General features: G+C 43.1%; 1 protein-coding gene across 2 annotated transcripts in view; it reads left to right on the top strand.

Moving 5' to 3' along the window:
- Window positions 1-14,152, top strand: part of GANAB (glucosidase II alpha subunit) — a 216,565-nt gene that overhangs the window by 39,315 nt on the left and 163,098 nt on the right. The window contains exons 3-6 of one of the 2 annotated variants that reach the window (XM_069207037.1): window positions 2,206-2,314; window positions 2,806-2,933; window positions 3,554-3,733; window positions 8,120-8,185. In XM_069207037.1, the coding sequence (XP_069063138.1) occupies window positions 2,206-2,314; window positions 2,806-2,933; window positions 3,554-3,733; window positions 8,120-8,185 (483 nt within the window). The remainder of the gene's footprint in view (window positions 1-2,205; window positions 2,315-2,805; window positions 2,934-3,553; window positions 3,734-8,119; window positions 8,186-14,152) is intronic. The other variant, XM_069207038.1, reaches the window with a different exon arrangement.

Genomic DNA, 14,152 nt, shown 5'->3' on the forward strand with positions numbered 1-14,152 from the left:
CACCCATTCTTAAGCATCAGGAGGCCCACAACACAAACATATCTTACTTAGGGAAAGAGCCAGAGATGGCGAACACTCCGGCTAGACAGTGATACAGCTCTGTGACCCTGATCTGGACAGCTGTAATTCAGGGACCTTGTTTCTTCTGGTTGGGATTAGTCTGTTGGGGACTTTTCTTATCCGGGTCTTCCAGTTAGTTAGGCCTTGTCCATGTTGTCTTGTGGATCAGGTTGGTTATTCCTTGTATACACAGTCACGCTGCGTTATCCTGTTTCCAGAGGTCACAGAAGGTAGGCTTCTTGCAAGCTTGTATGGCCTAGGCCCAGTGGAGGTTGAGGTAGCAATCCAGCTAAGATTATATTGCTGGTCCTGTATCTTCTGTTCACCACAGGTCTGCGGGACTCCTGTGTGCCAACACAGCAAAGGCAAGATAACTGCTGAATGAGGGGTCCAATATTTATACCCATCTGCTGGTCAGTCTGCCAGAGTTTGCCAGAAAGTATCCGTGAGTTTCTCCAGCCCTGGGGAAGCATCCTGTCTCTTTATGGCCAGATTCACAAGTGATTAAGCCTTTTGTTGATGTATTTTAACTTACACTGAGGCTTCCATGTGTTCCCATTGAAAAGGTCCAGAACACACGAAATGTGAGTTTCCCGAAAGCCCAGCGAACATGCACTTCAAAGGCAAGGGGAATGGGCTGGAAACATCCCCCAATCCAACAGGCACAACATTTTTCACAGGTGGACATCAGAAAGTCTTGCAGTTAGGGATGAACACCAAATGGACCTCTCCATTCTGGAATCCACCTGTGTGACATCCATCCTACATTCATGTTTCACACATGCTGTCTGTTTGAAGGGGGTATACAATAGGCTAGCTTATAGCTAGAATCTGTGCTACTGGGCTCTTTTGGGTACAAGATGGGAACCTCAGAGGATTGTACCTAAATGTCCCTCTCTGTTAGGTTATCAATCACAGTTCACCAAGATGTCTTGATAACCAGTTCATTTTCTAAAAGGTTCACACTAGAGAAGCTGTAGGTTGACAAGCCTCTTCCCTCCTTGGTGCTGTTCTTGTAGTAAGGGTTGGAAGGTCTTTAAAAAGAAGAAGATCTGGAAACTCTGGTCTTGGTGTCTACGTTTTTTTGAGACTCCTATAAGTGCCAGTACCTTGAGAAAGGAATGGGAAAGAGTGGGTTTTGTGGACGTCTTTGATTTAATCCTTTCAGAGACCATTGCACACTGACTTAGAAACTCTCTCAGATCTCCCTGAACTAGCATCCTCCTTCAGCCTTGTATGCACTTCTGATGCCGTCTATGACACACATGCCTCTGTCTTGTTCTGTGGCATATGAAGGATGCAAGGCTCATTAAACCTGTTGGTGAACCCTATGACTAAGCAATAATGGGAAATGCATATGGGTTTTGGTTTTTTCTTTTTTTTTAACTTAGTACACAAGCAGCTCCTGCAAGAAACCCTAAAAGCTGAGTGGGCTGTTCACTGTTCAGCTTGGTATAGTTTATTGACCTGCTTTTGACATCTTGGTACAACTGTCACCCAGCCTGCTACAGAAGGACTGGCCCAGAGTCTCCTCCTCGCATGCTTCACCATGGAAATATGAGTTGGACCAGCAAATTGGCATGTGCCTGATTATCTTTGCCACTGTTTCCAGTATGGGTAGTATTCTAGCGCTGTAAGTCTCTCTATCTCCATTTCACAGGCGGTGCATCTCCAGCCCCATACCCGGGCCCTTTGCGACTGTGTACTGCTTTTCTAATCAATATCTCTCCGTAGGAGGGCAGATGTCCTCAAGCTCCACGGTATAGTCTGTGGACATTACTTAGAGTGTACTTATCACATCTCTTGGGGAGGGGGTAATGCTCCACCTATTGTATACTATTTCATTTGCCTCTGTGCTTGCATTATCTGCAAGTCTTTGTTATTTGTAAAATCAACGAGAGATTACTTGGAGTGAAAGTCTTAGATCCTTGATCTCCCTCTTATTTCCTCCTACCACCACCAGTGTCTGTTTGATTCTCTATGGCTGTTTTTATCCTCTGTTCCCCCGGGAAATGTTCTTGGCTGTTGCTGTTTTTATCTCCTATACCCTGTAGACCTTGTTATTTGTGATCCTGGGGGATGACTGTTGTGTTGCTAGTGCAGATTTTGTGCCTTCTCTCCTAATTGGCTCTTTTCTCCTCACAGACGACAGCGTGAGCTGAAGCTTGGCAGCTCTGTATACAGGGCATTGCTGGATTCTCTGGATGTGACAGAGACCCGTGCTAGCCTCCAATTGATGAATGAGGCCAACAAGGTGAGAGGCTAAATAGTGGTACAAAGTGGTCTCTCACTGAGTCCAGTGTGCAGAAGATGCTTTGAGCTCCTACATTGTAAAAGACTCAAATAATTCAGTTTTGTGAATGAGCATAAAGTAGTCGGTAGGTGAATTGATGTAATAGACAGAATATGACCAGGTACTGAGAAGCCTAAAAAACATTGAATGGCCTGCAATGTCAGGCTAATGAGAAACAAAAAAGGCAACAGAGCACAATGTGACATTCTGTGGGCAAGGATGGTGTCTGATGTCAAAGGGCAAGGAGAATGCACATGCCCTAGAAGAGCAGGAAAAGTGGTGAGGCCAACAGAGAAGAGCACTCAATCGGAGGCAAAGGTTGGAAAGCGCATAGAGAGATCTCTTTAGGCAGGGAGGCTATTCACCTTTAATCCTTTATTTTTCCATCTGCACTTTTAATGGTTATTTTTGCTGTTGACTTACCTTCATGATCTTCCTGTATCTGGTTTCAGATCCCATTGCTGCTGGAAGTTTATAGTTTGAAAGGGAACATGACACGCTTCAAAATTAATGAGTTGAATCCGCTGAGACCTCGATACGAGGTTCCTGATGTCCTGATTGAAGATCCTCAAACATTGCAGTAAGTGGCCTGCTGTACATCCTGCTTGTAGTTGATTCATAGTGTGAACGTATATACTGCAGTAGTAGTGTACACTATTCTGATATTCTTGCCGTTCAACCCTGCACTTCTTTTGTGGTGTCACTTGAATAGCCATCTCTCAGACCTATCTAAACAGATTTTGATGACATACAAGCCATGCTTATTTTTATAGGTTGGTTTTCCAGTGCAATAGATTTACGAACAGCACAGTTAACAATACTTTGAACTCTGGATATGCCTGCATAGATTTCTTCTTTACATTGCCTGTTTACATGCACAGCATCAGGAGAGTGCAACTTCTTACTGATTATGAGCCTGTTTTGCTTATACAAGTAGTAAATATGAAGTACACCTGTACGCTTTTTTTTTTTTTTTTTAATTATGTGCATCTATTGTTTTATGACTTTCGAGTGAGACCACCCCCGAAAATAAAAACGACCAGCTGAACAAGTCCTTCATTGTTAAGCGAAGAAATATGTTACAGGTGTAACTTCTGGTCATTCTTATCCTCTGCTGTTGGTGGCCTGTAAAGGTTGGGGTTGGGTGGATAGCTGCTTGTTTTCTGATCTGTTTGTCTCTCTCCATCCTTGTCCCCTCAGGCTGACTGTCACTGGCAAAGATGAGGAGAGTGTAGAGCTATCCCTAGGTGGAAACCACCACAAGCTCATCATCACGGCCAAGCCTTTCCGCATGGACCTGCTTGCTGGCAGGGACCTTGTGCTCAGTGTTAATTCCCGTGGTCTGCTGATGTTTGAGCATCTACGCAAGAGGAAGGATTCGTGAGTAGCAGGGCTGCGTGATTTGAGTGGAGGGTGGAGGTTAGAGTGTATGGAAGAGTGATGTCATAACTCGATTCATTGTATGATATGTAACAAAATGCAGTTCCTTCCACTTCCTTGCAAGTGACTCTCTGTCAATTCGTGTTTCTTGGTGCAGGAGGCACTGTAGAGAGGAATACAAATACGCTGTTTGAGGCATGCCTTACACTTCATTAATTACCCCTGCTCCCCATAAGAGGTCTTGGTGCTAACTGGAATGTGACAGGGATTCCATTTCATCCTGAAATGCTCAGATTTACAATATTTAAAATGGTGCCGCTAGATAATGTTCTTCTGAGGCAAGGGCACGTTTGAACTTCTATAGTGTCCAATGTTTTTGTTTTATTCCTCCATCATCGGGCAGTTTGAAGTTGTTCCCTTGGTCAGTTGTGTCACTGTAGCCCCATCATTTTCTTTTTTTCTTTGTACGCAGATAATGGGGACTGTATTTAGCACCCTGCTCCTGAAGCCATAGCCTCTTGTTTTTTTTTTTTTAATAACTTACTCAGAAGAACGTATTGAGGCTATGGATGACAGTGATCATTTGTGACTAGAGAAAATGCCCTTCTTTCTATAGCGCTCTAGATCATATTCTCTCTCTCTCTCTCTATATATATATATATATATATATATATATATATATATATATATATATATATATATATATATATATATATATATTGGCGTGAATATTTTTTCTGTATGTGTCTCATATCTGAGCTGCACTCAGTCAGCAAGCCTTTGTCACTGGCATTAGAGATCCTTTGTATATGTGGGTCAGTGCTAAATCAGTGCACAGCTCCAGATATTAAGCCACACTCTGGATTTTTGTAAAAATTGACATTTGTGGTAACAAAATCCAAATAGCCACACATTTGCAATCTGTCAATAATAAATCTGATGTAGAAAGCTTGCTATTTGCAGTAATTGACATTAACAACTAAATTTATTGGATCAGATCAGTGTTAAAACTGTTGATGTTGATGAAAGCAATACTGGTTGGTATTTGGGCCACAGAAGTCAAAGCCGTTAGACCCCTCCCTCCCCAACACCCCCACACCCCTCTCTTGCTCCTCCACTCCCCACCTTTTTGTCCATCACTTGGGCTTTAACCAGAACATACCTGTTTTTATCTGTTCTATTTCAAGCTCTTCTGGCTGGTTGTTATGTCCCTGAGCCAAATCCTTCTTTAAGAAGTACACCCCTCGAAACTAAGGCAGTCCAGTGGGCAAGTACTCCGAGCAGAGGCAGAATCTCTCTGTGAAATTTTACCTTCAATTGGTACATTTAAATGTGTATATTTTAATGTCTGTAAAGAAGGCACTTTAGTACAGAGCAGTAGAACATCAATTCATGGCACGAATATAGGTTTGTAGATCAGTGGTGAACTTTATTGATGATGATGAACGGGTGGTTAAACAACAGTATTGTTTACATTACACAAGTTAACATTTTTTGTATTTCATTTTTTTTTTTTTTTACTTTATAGTCCACTGATTTACAATTTCAGCATAGTGGGAGTGTGTGGTTGTTTTCTTGAGATCACATATTGTTGGTGAAGTGCTAGAGCCATATAGATCCAATTGCGCCTGGCTTCAGGGACACAACTTTTCAGACACACATCTCCTGATCAAAGGAGGAGGTTAGCAGAGCGGTAGGAGACGTGCAGTTGCACTGCAGAGATGTATTGGCTCACTGGTGTACGTGCAAACAATGTTCTCCTCTGTACTCGTCTGTCTCAAATGAATGCTGGCTCTTACTGGCTTAAGGGACAGCTTGAGATCTGAAGGTGCATACTCTTTTGAGGAAGAAATGTCATGAAATGCTGTTTCATACCTACAAACTCCTTGCAGTGAGATGGCAGCTGCTGTGTACAAAATGCACATAGTATTTTTTACACCACTGCTTCTAAATTTTCTTCAAGACATCCATATGTATTGGTTAATCATTATCTGTATCTGTCTATATACAGAATTGCAGTGTAGTGCTCTTCCTGTTCTTACAGAAGAATGACTGTCACCCAGTGCTACACCCTCAAGCAAGACCACAGTGTAATTGCTTATTTTATCCAGACATATCCTGCATGCGACACACTGCAATCCAGAGCAACTGTGACCAGTCTCTGGCCTCAGTCACCCTTCACATGCCACTTTGCCCAGTCATGCATTTTAAGAGTTTCAAGACTGCCTGTGCCTCGTTACACATGGGTCCAACACTGACAACAAAATTGGTGAGTTAAAAACTGGTCTGTTATCATGACAGGCATGAGGAAATCAAAATAAAACTAAACACACAATGGCATCTCAATAGTATATCCTGGAGTGGATGTTTGTGTAGAGCTTGATATCTGTATTCGGTATAACTATATAGACTTCTTGGAGTCAAATTAAACATCTGCCTAGAGGTGAGCCAGACAAATCCAAGTCAGAGCAGTTACCCTCGAAGAATATTGCACACACTCCTCCCTTTCAAAGGGTGATATAATCAAAGGCAGATACTTGTTTGTGTGCTTATCAGACCCCTCATCTACCACCAAAAAGGAAAACAAAATCCTGGCTTTGCTTAAAAATGAATGTGGGCACACAAGTGTGCAGTGATGCAGGAAAAACCTACACACTAACAAATATTTTGAAGGTGAGGAGAAACAGTTTAATATTCCTCATAAACAACATGGCAGAGACCTTCGAGAGTTACCTTGAGAGTTTTGAAATCTTCAAGTTTCAGTTAAGAGAACATTTTGAAGTTGTTCTTGGCTGTGGTGCTTTGCTCTGTAAGAAGTGGCTTGATCATCAGGCATTTTGTGACCACAGCCGCCTGAGACAGAACAAAGTAGAAATTTCAAGTGCTCCTGCCAGGACTGAAGGAAAAGGCCAAAGTCCACTAAGGAGGGACTAATGTAATGTGGTGCTTTATCACAGTACTTTTATTTCCTCCTTTGTCCAAGTTACCATGTGCAAGATGAACAAATTAGACTGACCTGCAAGGATATGGATGGGCTAAAAAAGTCTTTAATATTTCCATGTGATTAGCTTTGTGGTGGAACATGGTGGTTACTGGTAAATGTTGTTCTGAGGTACTTTCAGTTCTGTCAGTAGGATTAGTTGGTGTAGTGTACCTTGATCTGACTGAAAAGGGCAGTGTCTGTGTGGAGAAAGTGAATAATATGATTAGGCGGTAAAAAGCAGGGTTCTGTGATCAGTGTTTGGCCAACATCTGCCTACTTAGCTCACAGCATTGAAACATGGGTTTGTAAAAACAAGATCGAAAGCTCTAGTCACATCCAGTCCAAACTCTGGGTGAACTTTTAAAAACCTTTATTTATCTACAGTAGATGCACATAATTGCATTTAATACAAAGTGGATTCTAATGGAGTTACATCCAATATGTGACTACAGGTTGGCGGAAGAGGATTATATGGTACTTTAATAGTACCTTTAATCCAGAGGAGAGGCACCGCATGGCTAAGGCATTGCGTACAAGAGTAGTTCATGTTGAAAGACTGCCTTTATTCTCTTGTTCAAAAAATCTTCAACCTGGGAAGAGTTACTTATGGGTTCATTCTTTCATTTTGGATGAGCAGGGGTCTAGACCTTCATGAAGCAATGCATCCACATAAGTTAAGGAAACAAAGCTAACACTTCTTTGCAGCTTGATATCCATTGATTTCTCTTATTTTCTCTGATCTCCAAAAGCCTTTGCCCAGGCTTCTAGTACAGAAAGGGTAGATATGATTTCACCTGCCACCAAGAGCACCTTTCATTGAACTAGGAGAAATGTGCTGTAGAAAGGGTCCCACAGCATTTCTAAAGATGTGTGCACCTTCACGGAGAGGGGTGCCAAGAGGCAAAGGGCCAATATTATATATGTATTTTATGGGGGGCAGTGGGCTAATTGGTGGCACTATATTAATTGTGTTAACACTGGATGATTAGTAGTCTGAAAGTGCATAGGCAGGCTGTAGTTGGGATAATTCTAAATAGTGTACATGGCAAGTACAGGTTCGAGTCATACACTTTCTGTCCAAAGAGCAAATGCTGCAGAGATAACATGCGATTGCCAGCCAAGTGCTCTCATAATGTGACACCGGCTGGGAGTGCTGCCATTGTGAGGTAAAGCCAAGACCTGCTGTTATCAGTGACTCCTGCTGGACAGGGCTGGGGATACCATGGAGTGAAGTTGCCAGCTCTTTGGGATTGGGGTTTGTGAGCCTCTTGCTGCTCTGTTAACTTCTTGCTGTTGGAACAAGTTAAACTAAAATTCATTTTTTTCTGTTTTGTGTTTTTTTTCCGTTTGTTTTGTTCTTCCTGTGCTTCCCGATCGCCTCGCCCCTTCCTTCCTGCCCCCAGTTTCTCGGAAAAAGTTGGTAGCACAGTCGGTAGCATGTGGGATAAGATGAAGAGCCTTTTTTCTAGGTAACAACCCTTTCTGCCTTTCTCGCTATCCCTTTAGGTAACACCTGCTTTCCGACACCCCATGTGCACTGGTCAGTGATGGGCCTTGCTCTGAGGCTTTTGCTTCCCGTGTTGGTTTCCTTTCCCTTCCTTCCTTTGTAGTTTGCATGTTCTGGCTGGTGTGATATTTTTTCCCCCCCCACGGCTTCTGTAAAGGTCTGATTTTGAAGCAAAGTTCAGCTGCTGTGATAGGCACATGCCAATGTAGTGCTGGAGAGGATGATACATAATTTCTACCCTGTTGAGTCCTGGATGCAAAAATTGTACAGAAGTGTTTCTTTTCATGCTTAGATTTACTTCTACTTTCAAACAATAGGGCCTTGTAACACCTTAAAACTTTTTGTCATTATTGAAGGTTTGTCACTTGACTTACACCTCCGTTACGTTGATTGTTTTCAAAGTAAACTCCAGAAACCCAGTACCATTTTCCCCTTATTGTCATCAAGTTTATTCTTTTCAATACAATATATTAAAGGCTTGATAAGGGTTTGAGGCACTCTTTCTAAGTTATGATGTTCCTCCATTTTAGAGCACTCGTCATATACGATTATTTTTCTTGAAGATTCACACCTTTGTTTATTTTAATGTGTGTTTTTCAATAGTTCTAACCTTAACTGTTCTTTGTTGTGGGTTTTTTGTTTGATTTTTACTTTTCCTTCTGGGCATGGAGTCTGTGTCTCAAAATTAGCAATAAATGCTCCAGGAAAATGGCAGCCACAGCTAATCATTTAGCCTTCTAATCATGCGCAGTTTGCTTTTTGTGCAGCAAGGTAGGCAGTCTAATAATTGGCATTTACTGTCAGACAGTAGCGAACTGCGTGAAATCCAAGAAATTCACCACTGATTGAGAATAATTGGATCTGTGCACCCCAGAAGAGATGGAACATTTCTTGGTAGAAGCTTTTCTGTAGATGAGTAATTACATTCAGCTCTTTCTAAATGAAGTCCAGAAAATACGATGGCTTTTAGTAGAATAGAGTAATTATTTCAAAACATTACTTGTACTTATGTAGAAAATACTTTCTACCCTAGGTTAGAGAAAAGGATCTTTGAAGACTGCCAAAAGTGCAATTTCCAGTGTACTATTTGGAAACAAATTAAGGGGCGTTCTCAAAGTTTCCTTTCATTCAGCATCCCGCTGTGTTCTGGATCTGACAAGGGGACGGTCTAAAGTTCAGTGCTATGCCGAGTCATGTTATAGCCAGGGGAGCTGATAACATTTGAATTCCATTTAGCAGATGTTTGTCTGAGCCAGGCAACAGATAGCTTCCTAGATAAGAGTATGTAAGAGAAGTACCTGGAATGAAAGATTTACATACATCTGACATGTTATCATCGTTCCTAATGAGTTTTCTCCCTTGGGTTCACACATTTAGAAAGTATCTGTAATGCAAAGAAATCTTTCATGTGGTTACACACAGCTTTGGTAATCAATTTCCTAAATTATTAATAAATAGCAGGTTAACCTAGCAATTTTCTTTTTTTTTTTTTTTCTTTTTTTTTTAAATGTACTCACATATTCCTTATCTTTTTTTCCAAATGCAGTTGCCTAGGTAGCATATTTGGGCAATTATGTAGCCTCTTTTTAGTGAGATAATGTTTTATTCATAATGTAAATGTGAATCTTTATCCTATATGGTCTGTATTTCGATCAGTAAATGATAAAATCTTCAATTTGAGCCCAGAATTTAGCCCTGTTTAAAACGGTGTAGCGTGGCGGAAGCTTGCCAGGTTTAGCATTGTGAGGAAGGCAGAAAAAGAAACGAATAATCAAGTAGGTTTTCTGCAGAGGGTGCTGGTATTATTACATCAGCTGCCAAGCATTAGTAATTACTAGTAAGTAGTGAGGAGCTGCTTAATGTTTTCTACAGCTGTTAAGCCATTGGTTGGTCATTACTGTCATTGGAGTGAAGGTGTTAGCACTGATGTCATTAATCTGTTGTTACTTTGAACAGCATTTATGGAATGTCAGTGATGGTTTGAGATTATTTGTATATCACTGCTGTTATGAAGGAGCAATATGGGAGTGTTCGGACTGACTGGTAATTTACTGGAGGATGAGGCAGAAGGTTACTGATTCGAACTTCTGAACTGACAAGTTCTTCCGTCATAAACATGGAGGATTGTTCAATTGAACAGTACCGGAACAGTCAGTGTAGCACCCCAAAGGCTGAGCAGCTCATCGTAGCGGCCAGAGTGTCAACAGCTCTGTCCACTCCTACACAGTGCCCACTTCTTCCTATCCTGCTCCTGTTAAATCCTTTCTCTCTTAACTGTGCTGGGAGCAGAATGTACACTGCCAGGATGTATTTGAGGGATGATTAAGAGTAAGGGGTTTGAGAATAAATGTGTTACCGTGATGAATTACTTTGACTTCTTATGATGTTTTTGACCTCACCGTTGTGCATATGAGAACATTTCAAAGCATCCATTTTAGAGAGAGGTAAGTGGCTTCATGCCACGCTTTTACCCCTACCACTTTGAAGACTGAACTTTTTTAATGCAGTTCAACAATATTTAGGGCCCTTGTGAAGAGTTTATCTTTTTGCAGAAAGTATGTACACCTTTATAAAACTATCCTTCATAAGAACTGTCTCAGCCTGAAGTGCAGCTTTGAGCTGAAGTTATTCTTGGCCACTACTAAAGCCATATTCAACATGAAAACTTTCAACAGGTCGAAAGCATTTGTGAGCCAATTTATTTCAAATCTTCTTTCAAATTCCACACTGGCTAAGGCGAAGGTCTTCAAAGCATCTGAAGAAAAAAGTGATTACATACAGGTGGCGAGATGGAGCCTTTTTGTAGATGCCAAAGCTATTAAATGGAGGTTGCAGGAGTCAAACGATTTTTTTTTTTAGAGGTCATAATTACTCATTTGTTCCATATTGTAGAGAAATTACTTCTAATCTGTTTAGTGGTAAAAAATTTAAATTTTGCAACTTTGCTTAGCGCCAACTCAATTGTTTCTTTTCATGGCTTTTAGGCTGTTAAAGCTGTGGTACTGTCCTCTGGTAGTATATCTCGTACACAGGGCTGAAGAGGCTAGCTAATGTCATTCAGATACTTTGAAAGGTTTACAATTAATGATTGATCAAAGGTCATTGGTTTCTGTTTGATTTGCTAAAGACTAATCTAGAGAATATTGGTCATAGCTGTGAGGCTGTTTTAAAAGGACAGCCCTTCGTGAATGACTAAAAACGATTCGATTCCAAGAAGGCGGTGGATGCCTACTGGTATCCTTTTTGAAGGGTTCCTTACATCTTGAATGCTACTTGTTTGGAAACCTACAATGACTGGATTACTACTCATTGATATAGATTGTGTGTGTGTGTGTGTGTGTGTGTGTGTGTGTGTATATATATGTGTGTGTGTGTGTATATATATATATATATATATATATGTATGTGTAAGGAAATGCCTCCTTGGCATGGTTGCCCCCTGACTTTTTGCCTTTGCTGATGCTATGTTTACAATTGAAAGTGTGCTGAGGCCTGCTAACCAGGCCCCAGCACCAGTGTTCTTTCCCTAACCTGTACTTTTGTATCCACAATTGGCAGACCCTGGCATCCAGATAAGTCCCTTGTAACTGGTACTTCTAGTACCAAGGGCCCTGATGCCAAGGAAGGTCTCTAAGGGCTGCAGCATGTATTATGCCACCCTGGAGACCCCTCACTCAGCACAGACACACTGCTTGCCAGCTTGTGTGTGCTAGTGAGAACAAAACGAGTAAGTCGACATGGCACTCCCCTCAGGGTGCCATGCCAGCCTCTCACTGCCTATGCAAGTATAGGTCAGTCACCCCTCTAGCAGGCCTTACAGCCCCAAGGCAGGGTGCACTATACCATAGGTGAGGGTACCAGTGCATGAGCATGGTACCCCTACAGTGTCTAAACAAAACCTTAGACATTGTAAGTGCAGGGTAGCCATAAGAGTATATGGTCTGGGAGTTTGTCAAACACGAACTCCACAGCACCATAATGGCTACACTGAAAACTGGGAAGTTTGGTATCAAACTTCTCAGCACAATAAATGCACACTGATGCCAGTGTACATTTTATTGCAAAATACACCCCAGAGGGCACCTTAGAGGTGCCCCCTGAAACTTAACCGACTGTCTGTGTAGGCTGACTAGTTCCAGCAGCCTGCCACACCAGAGACATGTTGCTGGCCCCATGGGGAGAGTGCCTTTGTCACTCTGAGGCCAGTAACAAAGCCTGCACTGGGTGGAGATGCTAACACCTCCCCCAGGCAGGAACTGTGACACCTGGCGGTGAGCCTCAAAGGCTCACCCCTTTGTCACAGCCCAGCAGGGCACTCCAGCTTAGTGGAGTTGCCCGCCCCCTCCGGCCACGGCCCCCACTTTTGGCGGCAAGGCTGGAGGGAACAAAGAAAGCAACAAGGAGGAGTCACTGGCCAGTCAGGACAGCCCCTAAGGTGTCCTGAGCTGAGGTGACTCTGACTTTTAGAAATCCTCCATCTTGCAGATGGAGGATTCCCCCAATAGGGTTAGGATTGTGACCCCCTCCCCTTGGGAGGAGGCACAAAGAGGGTGTACCCACCCTCAGGGCTAGTAGCCATTGGCTACTAACCCCCCAGACCTAAACACGCCCTTAAATTTAGTATTTAAGGGCTACCCTGAACCCTAGAAAATTAGATTCCTGCAAACTACAAGAAGAAGGACTGCCTAGCTGAAAACCCCTGCAGAGGAAGACCAGAAGACGACAACTGCCTTGGCTCCAGAAACTCACCGGCCTGTCTCCTGCCTTCCAAAGAACTCTGCTTCAGCGACGCCTTCCAAGGGACCAGCGACCTCTGAATCCTCTGAGGACTGCCCTGCTTCGAAAAAGACAAGAAACTCCCGAGGACAGCGGACCTGCTCCAAAAAGACTGCAACTTTGTTTCAAGGAGCAGCTTTAAAGACCCTGCAACTCCCCGCAAGAAGCGTGAGACTTGCAACACTGCACCCGGCGACCCCGACTCGGCTGGTGGAGAACCAACACCTCAGGGAGGACCCCCGGACTACTCTCCGACTGTGAGTACCAAAACCTGTCCCCCCTGAGCCCCCACAGCGCCGCCTGCAGAGGGAATCCCGAGGCTTCCCCTGACCGCGACTCTCTGAAACCTAAGTCCCGACGCCTGGAAAAGACCCTGCACCCGCAGCCCCCAGGACCTGAAGGACCGGACTTTCACTGGAGAAGTGACCCCCAGGAGTCCCTCTCCCTTGCCCAAGTGGAGGTTTCCCCGAGGAAGCCCCCCTTGCCTGCCTGCAGCGCTGAAGAGATCCGTTGATCTCTCATAGACTAACATTGCAAACCCGACGCTTGTTTCTACACTGCACCCGGCCGCCCCCGCGCTGCTGAGGGTGAAATTTCTGTGTGGGCTTGTGTCCCCCCCGGTGCCCTACAAAACCCCCCTGGTCTGCCCTCCGAAGACGCGGGTACTTACCTGCAAGCAGACCGGAACCGGGGCACCCCCTTCTCTCCATTCTAGCCTATGCGTTTTGGGCACCACTTTGAACTCTGCACCTGACCGGCCCTGAGCTGCTGGTGTGGTGACTTTGGGGTTGCTCTGAACCCCCAACGGTGGGCTACCTTGGACCAAAAACTTACCTCCCCCAGGAACTGTGAAAATTGCACTAAGTGTCCACTTTTGAAATAGCTATTTGTGAATAACTTGAAAAGTATACATGCAATTGAAATGATTCAAAGTTCCTAATGTACTTACCTGCAATACCTTTCAAACAAGATATTACATGTTAAATTTGAACCTGTGGTTCTTAAAATAAACTAAGAAAAGATATTTTTCTATAACAAAACCTATTGGCTGGATTTGTCTCTGAGTGTGTGTACCTCATTTATTGTCTATGTGTATGTACAACAAATGCTTAACACTACTCCTTGGATAAGCCTACTGCTCGACCACACTACC

The sequence above is a fragment of the Pleurodeles waltl genome, chromosome 9 (genome assembly GCF_031143425.1).
Source record: "Pleurodeles waltl isolate 20211129_DDA chromosome 9, aPleWal1.hap1.20221129, whole genome shotgun sequence".
Classification (NCBI taxonomy): Eukaryota; Metazoa; Chordata; class Amphibia; order Caudata; family Salamandridae; genus Pleurodeles; species Pleurodeles waltl.